The 11278-nt window shown below is 45.0% G+C and overlaps 4 protein-coding genes across 4 annotated transcripts; 2 read left to right on the top strand and 2 right to left on the bottom strand.

Moving 5' to 3' along the window:
- Window positions 1-316: 316 nt before the first annotated feature.
- FOMMEDRAFT_153539 (uncharacterized protein) lies at window positions 317-2082 on the top strand (the record flags this gene model as incomplete). Its single annotated transcript, XM_007264234.1, has 3 exons — window positions 317-400; window positions 466-603; window positions 655-2082. 3 exons carry the CDS (start codon window positions 317-319, stop codon window positions 2080-2082), a joined length of 1650 nt encoding a protein of 549 aa, XP_007264296.1.
- A 933-nt stretch (window positions 2083-3015) lies between these two features.
- On the bottom strand, window positions 3016-6204 carry FOMMEDRAFT_145430 (vacuolar amino acid permease; the record flags this gene model as incomplete). Its single annotated transcript, XM_007264235.1, has 21 exons — window positions 5948-6204; window positions 5863-5872; window positions 5787-5804; window positions 5667-5727; window positions 5589-5614; window positions 5402-5535; window positions 5312-5352; window positions 5220-5250; window positions 5116-5157; window positions 5017-5063; window positions 4875-4965; window positions 4749-4820; window positions 4649-4699; window positions 4356-4593; window positions 4250-4304; window positions 4067-4196; window positions 3981-4016; window positions 3916-3925; window positions 3842-3865; window positions 3484-3782; window positions 3016-3432 (listed from the first exon to the last, which is right to left on the bottom strand). The coding sequence occupies exons 1-21, from the start codon at window positions 6140-6142 to the stop codon at window positions 3016-3018; spliced, it is 2028 nt and encodes a 675-aa protein (XP_007264297.1). The 5' UTR covers window positions 6143-6204.
- Window positions 6205-6511: 307 nt separating this feature from the next.
- FOMMEDRAFT_78212 (winged helix DNA-binding domain-containing protein) lies at window positions 6512-7033 on the top strand (the record flags this gene model as incomplete). The annotated part of the gene is made up of 2 exons (XM_007264236.1): window positions 6512-6865; window positions 6938-7033. Coding segments are annotated over 2 exons (450 nt in total), but the record flags the coding sequence as incomplete, so codon positions are not given.
- Window positions 7034-9069: 2036 nt separating this feature from the next.
- Window positions 9070-10960, bottom strand: FOMMEDRAFT_153542 (uncharacterized protein; the record flags this gene model as incomplete). The annotated part of the gene is made up of 15 exons (XM_007264237.1): window positions 9070-9081; window positions 9141-9174; window positions 9243-9330; window positions 9387-9406; window positions 9461-9471; window positions 9525-9560; window positions 9605-9659; window positions 9719-9760; window positions 9822-10077; window positions 10133-10221; window positions 10278-10351; window positions 10409-10492; window positions 10559-10567; window positions 10651-10677; window positions 10739-10960. 15 exons carry the CDS (start codon window positions 10958-10960, stop codon window positions 9070-9072), a joined length of 1059 nt encoding a protein of 352 aa, XP_007264299.1.
- Between the last annotated feature and the right edge of the window lie 318 nt (window positions 10961-11278).

Below are 11278 nucleotides of genomic sequence, written 5' to 3' on the forward strand. Positions count from 1 at the left end.
CTTATGAAAAAGGCAGTAAGTGACTAGAAGTTAGTACTGATGTTGGAGGATGTGCGACTGTTCTGTGACTAAAAATAAGACAATATAAGGAGCAAAGTTAGGCTAGAATCTTTCTCAGAAATTATCGAAAGAATACGAAAACGAGCAAAAATGGTGAATGCAGATACAAGATGGTCTTGGAACATCCCATCAAGTTGCCACGTGATGGAGTTTCCTATATAGAGTTGCTTGCGAATTTTCATGTTACTGTAATTTCATTCCCGTCGTGTTATCACTCCCATCTACTCCTGCCATTTTGGCCTTATACAAAGCTATCATGACTTGGGAGGATGACTACAGAAGAGGTTGTATGTTCTTTGAGCAGCGCGAATACGAAGCTGCTCTAAAGTCTATCAACAAAGTTCGTCCAGCTCTCTGACCTTGATCTCGGAGCGCCAATTACCCAATGCTAACAGATTGCTAAAGGCAGCCCGCGAAAATAGGAAGAATGGTGCCACTTTCTACCTAAGATCTCTCGTATTGGAACAGTTAAACCGCCATCCTGAATCTCTGAGGGACGTCCAGAAGGCCATCAACCTCATGACAGAGTCAGAGTCATGGAAGGTCAGCTAAGAGTTCATGATTAAATATGCGATGTTCCGATTATCTCCACAGGCATACAGGCACTATGCTGCGCTTCTTTCGAAGATGGGTAGACTTGAAGAGTCTCTGAAAATGGTAGATATGGCACCAGAACGTGCTGACGAGAACGACAAGAAAGATGCAATTCTGGTGGATCTACGAGAACGAATAATGGAGGCACTTGAACCACGACCATGCCATTTCTCAAAGCTACCGGTGGAGATGAGTACCGAAATATTCACTCTGGTCGTCGATGGTGACAATGCAAATATGCTCGCTCTCAGTCTCGTTTGCCGAGCCTGGCGAGACATCGTCATTGGGTCGTCACGCTTTTGGCGTAACCTTGTTTTGACGCCAAAAACAAGACTGAAGCAGGCAGATACTTGGCTCCAACGTTCGGGGGGGGGGACATTAACTACTCTACACATCACTGGAGGATTTTCGTTCAGCACTCGGCCTGGTATGCTGAGGAGAGCTAATCCCGATGTATGGTCAAGACTTGAGACATTAAAAATATCTTCTCAAAACAGTCTTGGCTTTTCGTCTCTTCCTCCGAAGGTGGTCGGTCAACTACAACTAGTAAATCTTAAATTGGTTGTGGATAAACTAGACAATGTGACATGGATGGCCCTTGGTAAGATGAATAAGTCGCGTCTCCAGCGGTTCATGCTGCACGCCGACGATAGCGAAGTCATGCCGAGCATCGATTTCTTTTGCACTTCTTTGACGACTCTCAAATTGTGTTTACCAATCACGGCAAAGAATACACTCTTGATCCTGAAGGGGACACCAATGCTTGAGAGTCTGGTCCTTACATCGTCCACAATCCCATACGATCTTGGGCAAATTGATCCTGTTGAACTCACTTACCTCAGACGCCTTCGGCTCAATCATTTCGGGTACTCGAATAAGTATCTGCAATACATTCGTATTCCGAACGTAACGGCGCTCACTATAATATACAGTCGTGGTCGATTGGTTATACCACAATATGTAACAAAGCTTGAATATCTTCACCTTTCATATTGCGACCTCTCTGTTGCCGATTTCGTCACTCTTCTTCGGACATCAACGTCACTTAAAACACTTGAGATTCCATGGTGCAGATTCCGTGATGGTGATGAAAATGATGTTCTCGAAGCATTGGCGAGACCGTTGCCAACGGAGGAGAAACAGGGTACATCTCGGATGATCTGTTGCCCACAGTTACAGGCTGTAAATCTTTCTGGACTCCGTCGTCTAAAGGCAGATCCGGTCGTTCTGCTTGTGAGAACACATTTACATGGAATAGTGTCGCCACATAACAAGCTCGAACTAACATCTTCGTCAGAAGATCCTCCGATCAAGCTGCGTCGCATCCTTACCTTGGTTCTTGATGATTGCCTGCCATTCGATCCTCCTACACTATTTTGTCTCGAGGAAACTGTACCGCACTTCCGCTATAAAGCCAGATCCATTTAGGAGTTACAATCATTGCCACATGAATTGGGCCTTTCGTCTATTCTTTCTCCCTCGTGAAGTTTAATTGCCGCGATACCATACACCTTGTTCACCACTCATGTTGTCTTGCGCGTGCGATTCTGTCCCATCCGTCCCTCTAGTGAAGCCTCATTGCTGAGACCTCCGACGCCTTATTCCAGTAATTATTCATTCCCTTTGACGCTTATTTCACTTGCTAGTCGTGACTTGTGAAAGCTAGCTTTTTACCTGCTTTTCATACGCTTTATATGCATGATTGTCTCTCCTCAGTGAAACTTTATTACTACCGACTCCTAGCTCCCTCTTAGTGAACCATGCATATACTTTGACATTTTATTGTAACACTAATACGCTGTTCAAAAACCGCTTTTGCGTCTCACGTCTCCAGATATAATATTTTACACTTTCATTCAACAGTCTATTCCAAACGAAAACGTCCGACTTCTCAAGGACGAGCAGTGCCCTCAAGGGTAAATATAAATTATCTGATGTGAACAGTACACACACTCTTCTCAATCGTCCATGAAACAATAGGTTCCTCCCAAAAACTCACGGCATATTTTATCCAGTGTGACCTCTGGAGAGCGTTCCTCTCCTGGTTCAGGTCTTTCTTGAATGCGCTATTACTAATGTTGGAGGATGTGCAGCTATGCGGTGAATTAAATTAGTACACCGTACGAAGCATTGTTCGACTAGAATCTTCCCGATAAGGTGTTGAAAAAAATACGATACCGAGCAAAGTGCATTCGACAAGTTGCAAGGTACATCTCATTCATCCGCGTGTACGACATAACCGAATTTCCAATACAGAATTACCTGCATATTTTTATCTTAATTTCATTCCAGTAGCCTTTACCACTATAAATACACACGTGTGCAATGCTACAGCGGCGTTCAAGGATTATTTTAAAAAGTTCAAGGAGCAAAGCTTCGGCGGCGTGGAATGGTCCCGGCGAAAGAGCTACCACTGAAGCTCCTAGCTGATCCTCCAATATCGTCAGATTCAAGGTCCAGTATACCATCGCTCGACTCAAACGTCGACAACCTCCTGTGCCTAGATAGTATCTTTCGAGGACTGGAAGTCAAAGTCTGAGGTTGATCTTCGCGTTCTGATGCTTCTTCATCTCTTCCTTCTTCCCCTTCCCCTTCCCCTTCCCCTTCCTCGTCACTGTCGCCATATTCGAGTCTGTTGATCGGTAGCTCGAGCCTCTCAGGCTCTTGGATGATGAGCGTGCCGGTTATATTTGTGGGTGGAGCAGGGGTCGAGTCAACATGTGTACTTGGCTTGCGCTTTACTTCGGGACGTTGGTCTTCAAGAGCTTTCTCAGGAATCTAAAGGGACAAATAAGTAGATTCAAGTAAGGGGGGAAAAACTATGCGTACCGGAAGACGAACGATATATGCCAACAGTGTTGAGACTGCCGCATAGATGAATACTGCTCTCAGCGAAGTCGCATATGAGTCTCTCGCAGCGCGCTGTAGTTCTGGCGGTAGAGTCGCAACGAGCTTTGAAGAATGTCTGATCCTTCTTATTTGATGTTCCGCATCTGGTCCAGGAATGCGATTGCGCAACTCCCTATCAAGAGTCGACTGGAAAATCGACGAAGCAATGCCAACACCCCCAACTTGTCCTATCCCACGGAACAATTGTCCAAATCCAGTACCGACAGCCATCACGGAGTCTTGATAGAGAGAAAACATATCAAGTGGCGTTTTCTGTATGATTCATGGGGTCACTTACGAGGTATATGCGCAAGAAGAGCAACTGAAAAAGTTTAGATTCCTATGAGCTGAAAAATGACTGCGAGTACTTACTCAATGTCGTCTGGTAACAATAGTCATTTTCAACGTTAAATAACTAATATGTTAAGGTGACTCACCTGGAGTACCACTGCATTTCCAAAACCCAGAGGAATCTGTGGTACAACATTAACGAGGTAACTACGTAGCGACTAAGAGGACGTACAATGCTAAACCACATTTGGAACCAATTTGAGTCTTCACGTAGCAGCGAGATGGCGACGGCTGCGATGAACGGGAACGATCCGAATATCAAGTTAATCATCTTATATTTCCCGGTTCGGTGCATCATATAACTGTTCAGCCTGCGTGAGAAAATCAATGGTTCGCCTGTTGACCAAAAACTGACCCAGCAAAGAGTGAACCGAAAGACATTGAGATACTGTTAGGAAGTAAATGTGCACCTATCAAAGCTTTAGAAGGTATACTGCCAAATCACCAGCCTGCTTACGCACCAGCTTCACTCGCGCTCGTTAATGCAACTGTTTCGAACCACATGGGGAAGAAATACATGACTGCAAAGTTGCAATTCGCAACGAGGAAGTTCTGCACGCCGATCAAAACTGGAATCCTCTGCTGCAACAGGAAGGGGGCCAAGACGGGTTCAGGGGCAATGAGAAGCTCAACAAGCACGAAGACGATGAACATGACCGTTGAGATGGTAAAGGGTGCGTAAACAGAAGGGGAGCTCCACTGAACGATATATTCAGTCATCACGGAAAATGAAGTAACAATGTATTGCACGAACAGGCATGTCCTCGTTGAACTTGTTACTGAGGAAGATGAGGAATGAAAACACCTGTATGTCCGTGAGCGATAAATGACAAGCCAAAGCGACGTAAGCATACCGATCCGAGGAGCGTGAAGGTACCACCGTAGTCTATGCGTAAGAGCACTTCTTTCGCGCTCTTTCCCTTGCCCTGCAACGACAGTATCAGAATATAACAAGGGCTAGGTATACGGACAAATAATACCGGAGTTACGTATTTAAGATTGATGCCTGTCAAAACAAACGACGCAGCAAACAGAGGCATTTGAATAAGGAAAGCCCAACGCCACCCAAACCTGTGCGCACGTCAAGACAATCACTATCTTAAATTAAGGACATCAACGTGCCGGTCACTTATGTAGCCACCGACGGGACCACCTAGTCCCATACCAAGCTGCAAAGCAAGTTAGCTGGATAGATTTGTGCATGGCTCTCGGTGGACTCACGCCATTGAAAATATTTGCGACACCTTGTGCCAGCCCACGCGACTAATTACGAGGGATTAGAGTAAGGTGGAAAAAAAATACGAGAGGTAGTGCAGAACGCTTACGCGTATGCTATACATGTCGCTCACAATGATTCTATCCTCAAGCTGTCAGCTATGAAGGCACTACACGGTATGTATCAGTCTCCTCTGCTCACTGTGAAGTTGTGAATATACCACCGCCTCCAAGGCCGCTCAACTGTATAACTGTGTTAGGACCATGTATTTTCTGCCAAATAAACACGTACAAATCTTGCAACAATCAGCGTTTCCATGTTCTGAGATAGTCCACACGCGAGAGTGCCGATAGCAGCAGAAGCAACAGCTAGCTGATTGGCACCACGCCGTCCCATGACATTGCACAGTCTTCCGTAAAGCGGGGCTTGAAGCGCGCAAATAAGAAGGCGCAGTTGCATATTAGAAAAATTTACATACTGAATGTACAAGTAGCAAGTAGATAACTGATTGCCGGTAGTTAGCCTTGAAGCAGATCTAGACTGGTCAAAAGCTTACGATGTTCCAAGCCAACTAGCCTGATTGGCTCTCTTAAACTCAGACGAAATAGACGAGAGAACTAAAGTCAAGGCGTATGAAAGGGGTGCACATAGGAATCAGCTCTATCGAGGCACTCACGCGTTGCAACCAGAGTTGCTATGTTTCAGATCAGAAACTATTCCTAATTCAATGCATGAAACTTAGGGGTACGCACTGTTTAAGGACTATAATCCAAGCGTAGGCCAAGTCTTGTCAGGAACGGCATTGCTTCGCAAGCAAACGCACGTGGCATGGCTCACCGAAAGGAACGTTGCTGTCCATATTCCCGCCAGAATAGCGTACCTATTTGATCTAGTTATCTCCAAAGGCCCGGGTTTGGCCTTGATGTCCTTCGTAGACTGATGAACCGGAGCGGCAGACGCGCCTAGAGGCGTCACGCCAACATTAGCAGCGCCAAGCAGAGGGGCGCGTTCCGTCGCGCTTGCTGCGGCCATCCTTATAGAACCGGAGACCGAGCAGACGTGATCGCAAAAGACAGACTATGAGGGAAGATAGTCGGCGTTGAGAACGAAGTAAGTCGTGTGCCGAACATGTAATAAATGAATCATAGAAGTGATTAAGTCGGCCGAACCGGAGCCCGGCATCTCGGGTACGGGATTTCCCAATCTGGAGCCGGATGGTTATGTAAAGCGACTATTTGAACAATGGACCCACAGAGCGTCGATCGGGAAATGTCCCTTGTTTTAGGCCTGTATATGCTCGTGGCCTGGGACGACAGCCACAGAGCCTTCACCTGCCTTCTGCAGCCACTATCTTTTCCTTCAAGGTAACCATCTTGCCTCTTCCATCCATCCGCAATGCCCATGGGCACCCAGCTGCAGCCCGCCCAATGGTCTAGTGTGACTTCCGGCAAACCAGCGAGTGCACCAGCGCTCGTCCCGGCATCATTTCATGATTCCGACGACGAGGACCCTACTCAGGACCACATTCCAATAGACATCTATCAGCACTTTGGGCTCCCTCCAGGCACTCCGATTTGCCTCGATAGTCTTGAGGATCCTCCTCCAGGCGTAAAGCCAGCGTACACTTATGCGACTCTCGTTAAACTTGCAATTTGGTCCAGTCCGCAACGTAAACTGACACTCTCAGGAATTTATGAGGCATTGGAGCGGAGATTTTCGTGGTTCCGCGAGTGCGAAAACCCATCAGCGTGGAAGGTGCGTACGGCAGATTGAACGCTTCCTGTGCTTCTCCGATGTCGATTACTCAGGCGCGCATTCGTCCCGCAGACATCTATCCGGCATAGTCTTTCGTTAATGGCTGTCTTCGTTAAACTCCCAATGGACATTCATGTTCCTGGAAAGGGTTGCAATTGGACCGTCGACTTCTCCAAGGGCGACGGATATAAGCGGCCACGCAAACGCGGGCCGAAAGCTAAACGCAAGACTCCCGTCCCCGAAGCTGAACCGTCAACACCAACTGATGACAAGCTTACTTATGACTATGAACCACCTCTGCATGAGCCTCCTGAGTTCTCGAACGTCAATCCTGAGACTTTCCAGGAAGCTGAAGACCAACAAAAAAACGCATTACCTCCATACAAGAGCTGTACCGCTCTCGCAGCGGCGATACCCGACCCTCAATTTCGTCATTACCGGATGCGTACATATTTATATCCTAATGCGGATCCTCCAACTCCAGGGTCTTCTGGAGAAGTATGGGAACACATTGACGATGAAGAGAGAGAGGCCATTGAACGAAGTCTCGTTCAGCCGCCCCCCATACGAACAAATCGGACTCGCAATAATCGATCTTCGCGTCGATCCGACCCGATAGCCACGAATTCTCGTCGTTCTCGTAAGGAGTCTCATCAAAGCTCAAGTAGCCAATCCCCCGAGGAATATTTCTATCCATCACCTGCCTCCTATCACGCTTACCATGTTGCCTCGGTGTCGTACCATCGAAAGGCATATGCTAATTCAAGAAACGACGAGTCCTCCACTGCGACGAAGTCGCGTTCCGAGTATTTTCCCACTGATCCTCCGCGTGGAGCAAATAATGACAGCGCCAGAATGAGGTGGAGAAATGCGACCGCCCACGATTTTACCAGATCGAGGGGCGAGCGGTGTGCTTCAGAATCTATCATTATCGAATCGGTCGATGCTCTTGGGGAAAGATTTCAGTCGGCACCTCCACCGTCCGAGAGCGAGTTTGAGGAAGAGGATAGCTGAAACAAGTTTTTCGACGCTAACGTCGATTTTGCATTAAAGAAATAAACTAACCTGTACCACACCACTACATTTACCTCATATACTGGGCACTGCGTGTCCTCCCTTCCTTAGTTTATACTCGTTTTCCTTTATTGGTTACAACATCACTGATATTGGACTCATGCTAACTAAAACATCTCTTGCTGATTTTCACTTCAGGATGGCCATTTACCACTTTTCTTCTTTTTATCTGTTATCACAATATTGGCATGTCAATGCGAACTTATTTCCTTATTGCTGTCATTTGATTTAGTGCCAATCTATTATGGATCATGTAATCGTGTCTTTGCTCTTTTTTTCAAATTAATCATTGATACATATTTAAATTTCTGAACCTATGTGCCAGGCGCTTTCCGGGAGATCGACAGACCCAGGTTTACCCGTAATGGGAGCTTTGTCACTGACGTCATACTCACTTACCTCCCGATTTATAAATATATTACAGTCGGTTACTTGCAATATCCTTCTGTGTCCTTAATTTCCCTCATCACCCCTATCCCCGTAGTCCTCGCACGAGTGTAGACATCTCAAATCGCTCTCAAAGCGACCTCGAAGAGGAAGTAAAATCCTGGGGTTTCAAAAAAGCTTATAGTTGGACTGATGGACCGTATGTCTCTCTTTCATCTCTCGCGTTTAGTAATAATACAAATATCATTATGGTCACGAATATTAACATTGATACTAATGCGTTAATCACCCTGACATTCATCTAAATGCTGCAATTATAGTAACTCATATTACAAACCACACGTCCACAACGAGCTCCAAACGCACTTGATCATTCGCGGCGAATTCACAATCGCATATCCACGCGATGTTAAGGGGCAGAAACGCGAGACATTTGGACCTGGAGCGCGAATCGACGTGCCTGCTAGAAAAGTACACGAAGTTTGGATGGGAAAGGACGGGTGCACGTATATTATTGGCTGTTGAAGAGTAGTCACTTTCTTATTGAATATTGCACGGTTGTATTGTCTGGCAATTGATGTATCTTGTCTCAATACTGTGTGTACATACTAAATCGTGGATCTCATATTCTGTTATCAAGTCAAAATAGTACATGGGTGCTATCATTAATATTCCTTTCCATTTATAAATCACTACGACTTGTTTGTATCAACTTAATCCGCTTTCTAATGTCCATGTCTTGATTAGAAATATGCCTGATGATGATACTCGTCAGCAATATCCTACACAGTGGCTATATTCAAAATCCACTGACTGCTGCATTTGGTGGGCTCGCACATCCGCCCAAGCTAAATAATAGCAATATCCAGAAATGTATTTTTATCAGAAGCATCTCGCAGGAAGGCCAAGGACGTACATATTCAACGGCCAGGAGGTAAAGAAAAACGCGTAACGTCCGGTTTCGGCGCATATTCCCGAGAGTCCCTCAAAATCCCATAATTCACCTGCAAATAGACAATATTTTTAGGATCTATGCATACGGCGATGAACGTATACATACCAATTGGCATTCCGAATAGTCTTAAGTTTATTTAGATAAGGTATCTTGCAAATGCAGTTTGATTATACACGCACCCAATTATCGTCTATTGAACAACATATCGGTAATTATAGCAAGTCAAATAAGTTAATTACTTACTTGGTGTAAGAAGTTCCTATTCGGAGGAGGCATTCGCTTGAAACATATTGATAAGTATTGGGTTAGACAGACAAACTAACAGACTTTGCCTCAAGAGATGGTACATCAGAAGCAATCGCCGCAAAATGGTTATTCCTTCATGGCATGCTCAGCAATATTTTAATAGCAAATAACACGCAAAATATTTAGCGCACCATAAGAAGCGCTTCATATCTTCAGATTGCTCAATTCCGGCACTATAATTGTCAGAATAAACGATGTTCTGGGCATAAGCAATCGAATGAGGTCAAGGCTCACAATGTCTCTTTATCCACGACTTCGTCTTTCTCTTCTTGGCTGCTTTCGTTATATCTCTTCGTGAAGCCACCACGTATGAGTAGAATATCCGCTTGTTGAAACTTGACGCCCTCAAAACGAGCGCATGCTTCGAGATCAGAGACACTGAAAGCATGTGTCGTCCATGGATCGTAAGGGAGCGGCTTTCCATCCTGTGTGAAGAAGCGGACCAAATCAAGAAACACTGCGCGCCCACAGATGCCATGTTGAGCCCAATCTGTTTGTCCGTCATCGTCTGGTATCAAGCTGACTAGGATATAAACAAAACGTACTGTGAATCCCGAATTTGATAAGGTCTTTATCAATATTCGTGGGATCGGCATTTGGTACTTTTCCGAGTTTGAAGAAACTCTTCGGCGTGCTGGTGAAATGTGCTCAACTATTTGAACTTAAAATGCTGGGGGGTACACGACTGACTTTTGGTAAAATACGTCATGGGTTACAACACCAAAGTGTTTCAGGGAGTCCCACTGTGATCCGGACTGTGTATTCTGCACAACGATTAATGTTAGCTAAAGATCGGCAGGTCAGAAGGCGCAGGAGGTTACAATGGTAATTTCATCGTCATTTGACTTGGTCGTTGGGACGCGTTTGGTAACTACGATTTCTGGGGCCCTACGTGAGAACAGAGGCTATACATACAAGTAAAAATAAAGGCTTTCAATAGGCCTCTTCAGACTACGAAGGTATCTATTTACTCGCCTTCTCTGGAAAGTTTAGAGGCCTTGAAGTTCATCAATCACGGTCAGCTTTCTATCGAATGTCCAAATACAGAAACGATTTCGCATACCAATTTAAGCACACAGTTCGACCCGTTCTAAATAAAGCAAAGTTTGAAATTCAACTCGGCGAGTCAAGTGAACAAATATTCACTTCACTTCCTTGGCGGCATCTCGCACGACGTCTTCAGTCAGCAGATTCACAGTCCCTAGTTCGTCTCCCGCACCCCATACATCCCATGCACATCCCCCGAATTCATGGAATTTTGAGAGCTCATCAAAACTAGGGAGATCATGCCATTTCTTTTTTTCGGCCGAAATATTTGAAGGATCCTTGGCAGTATTGAATTTGAATAGACGAAACCCACGATTCGCAGTCATAGCAGTCAACCGACAAGCAATTGGTGGGAGTAAGGTGCGAACGGTAATTGAAGGAGCTCGTCTGCCCCATGATACACCTCCTTCACTTTATAGGAAAGGTAAGTGGATCCGAGCACATGGGGCATTTCACAATTCCTTACCTTAAAAAATAACTTACATAATGATAAACATTATTTGAAATTTATTTTCCCATTTTTGACGAGCAAAAATTATAAACAAAATTTAAAACTTTCTTTATACAAAAACTAGAAATTATTGTTAACATTTCTTCATTTGTGAAATCTTGAAATAAAATAGAGATAATAAATCTAAAAACAT

This window comes from Fomitiporia mediterranea (genome assembly GCF_000271605.1).
Source record: "Fomitiporia mediterranea MF3/22 unplaced genomic scaffold FOMMEscaffold_3, whole genome shotgun sequence".
NCBI classification, from domain to species: domain Eukaryota; kingdom Fungi; phylum Basidiomycota; class Agaricomycetes; order Hymenochaetales; family Hymenochaetaceae; genus Fomitiporia; species Fomitiporia mediterranea.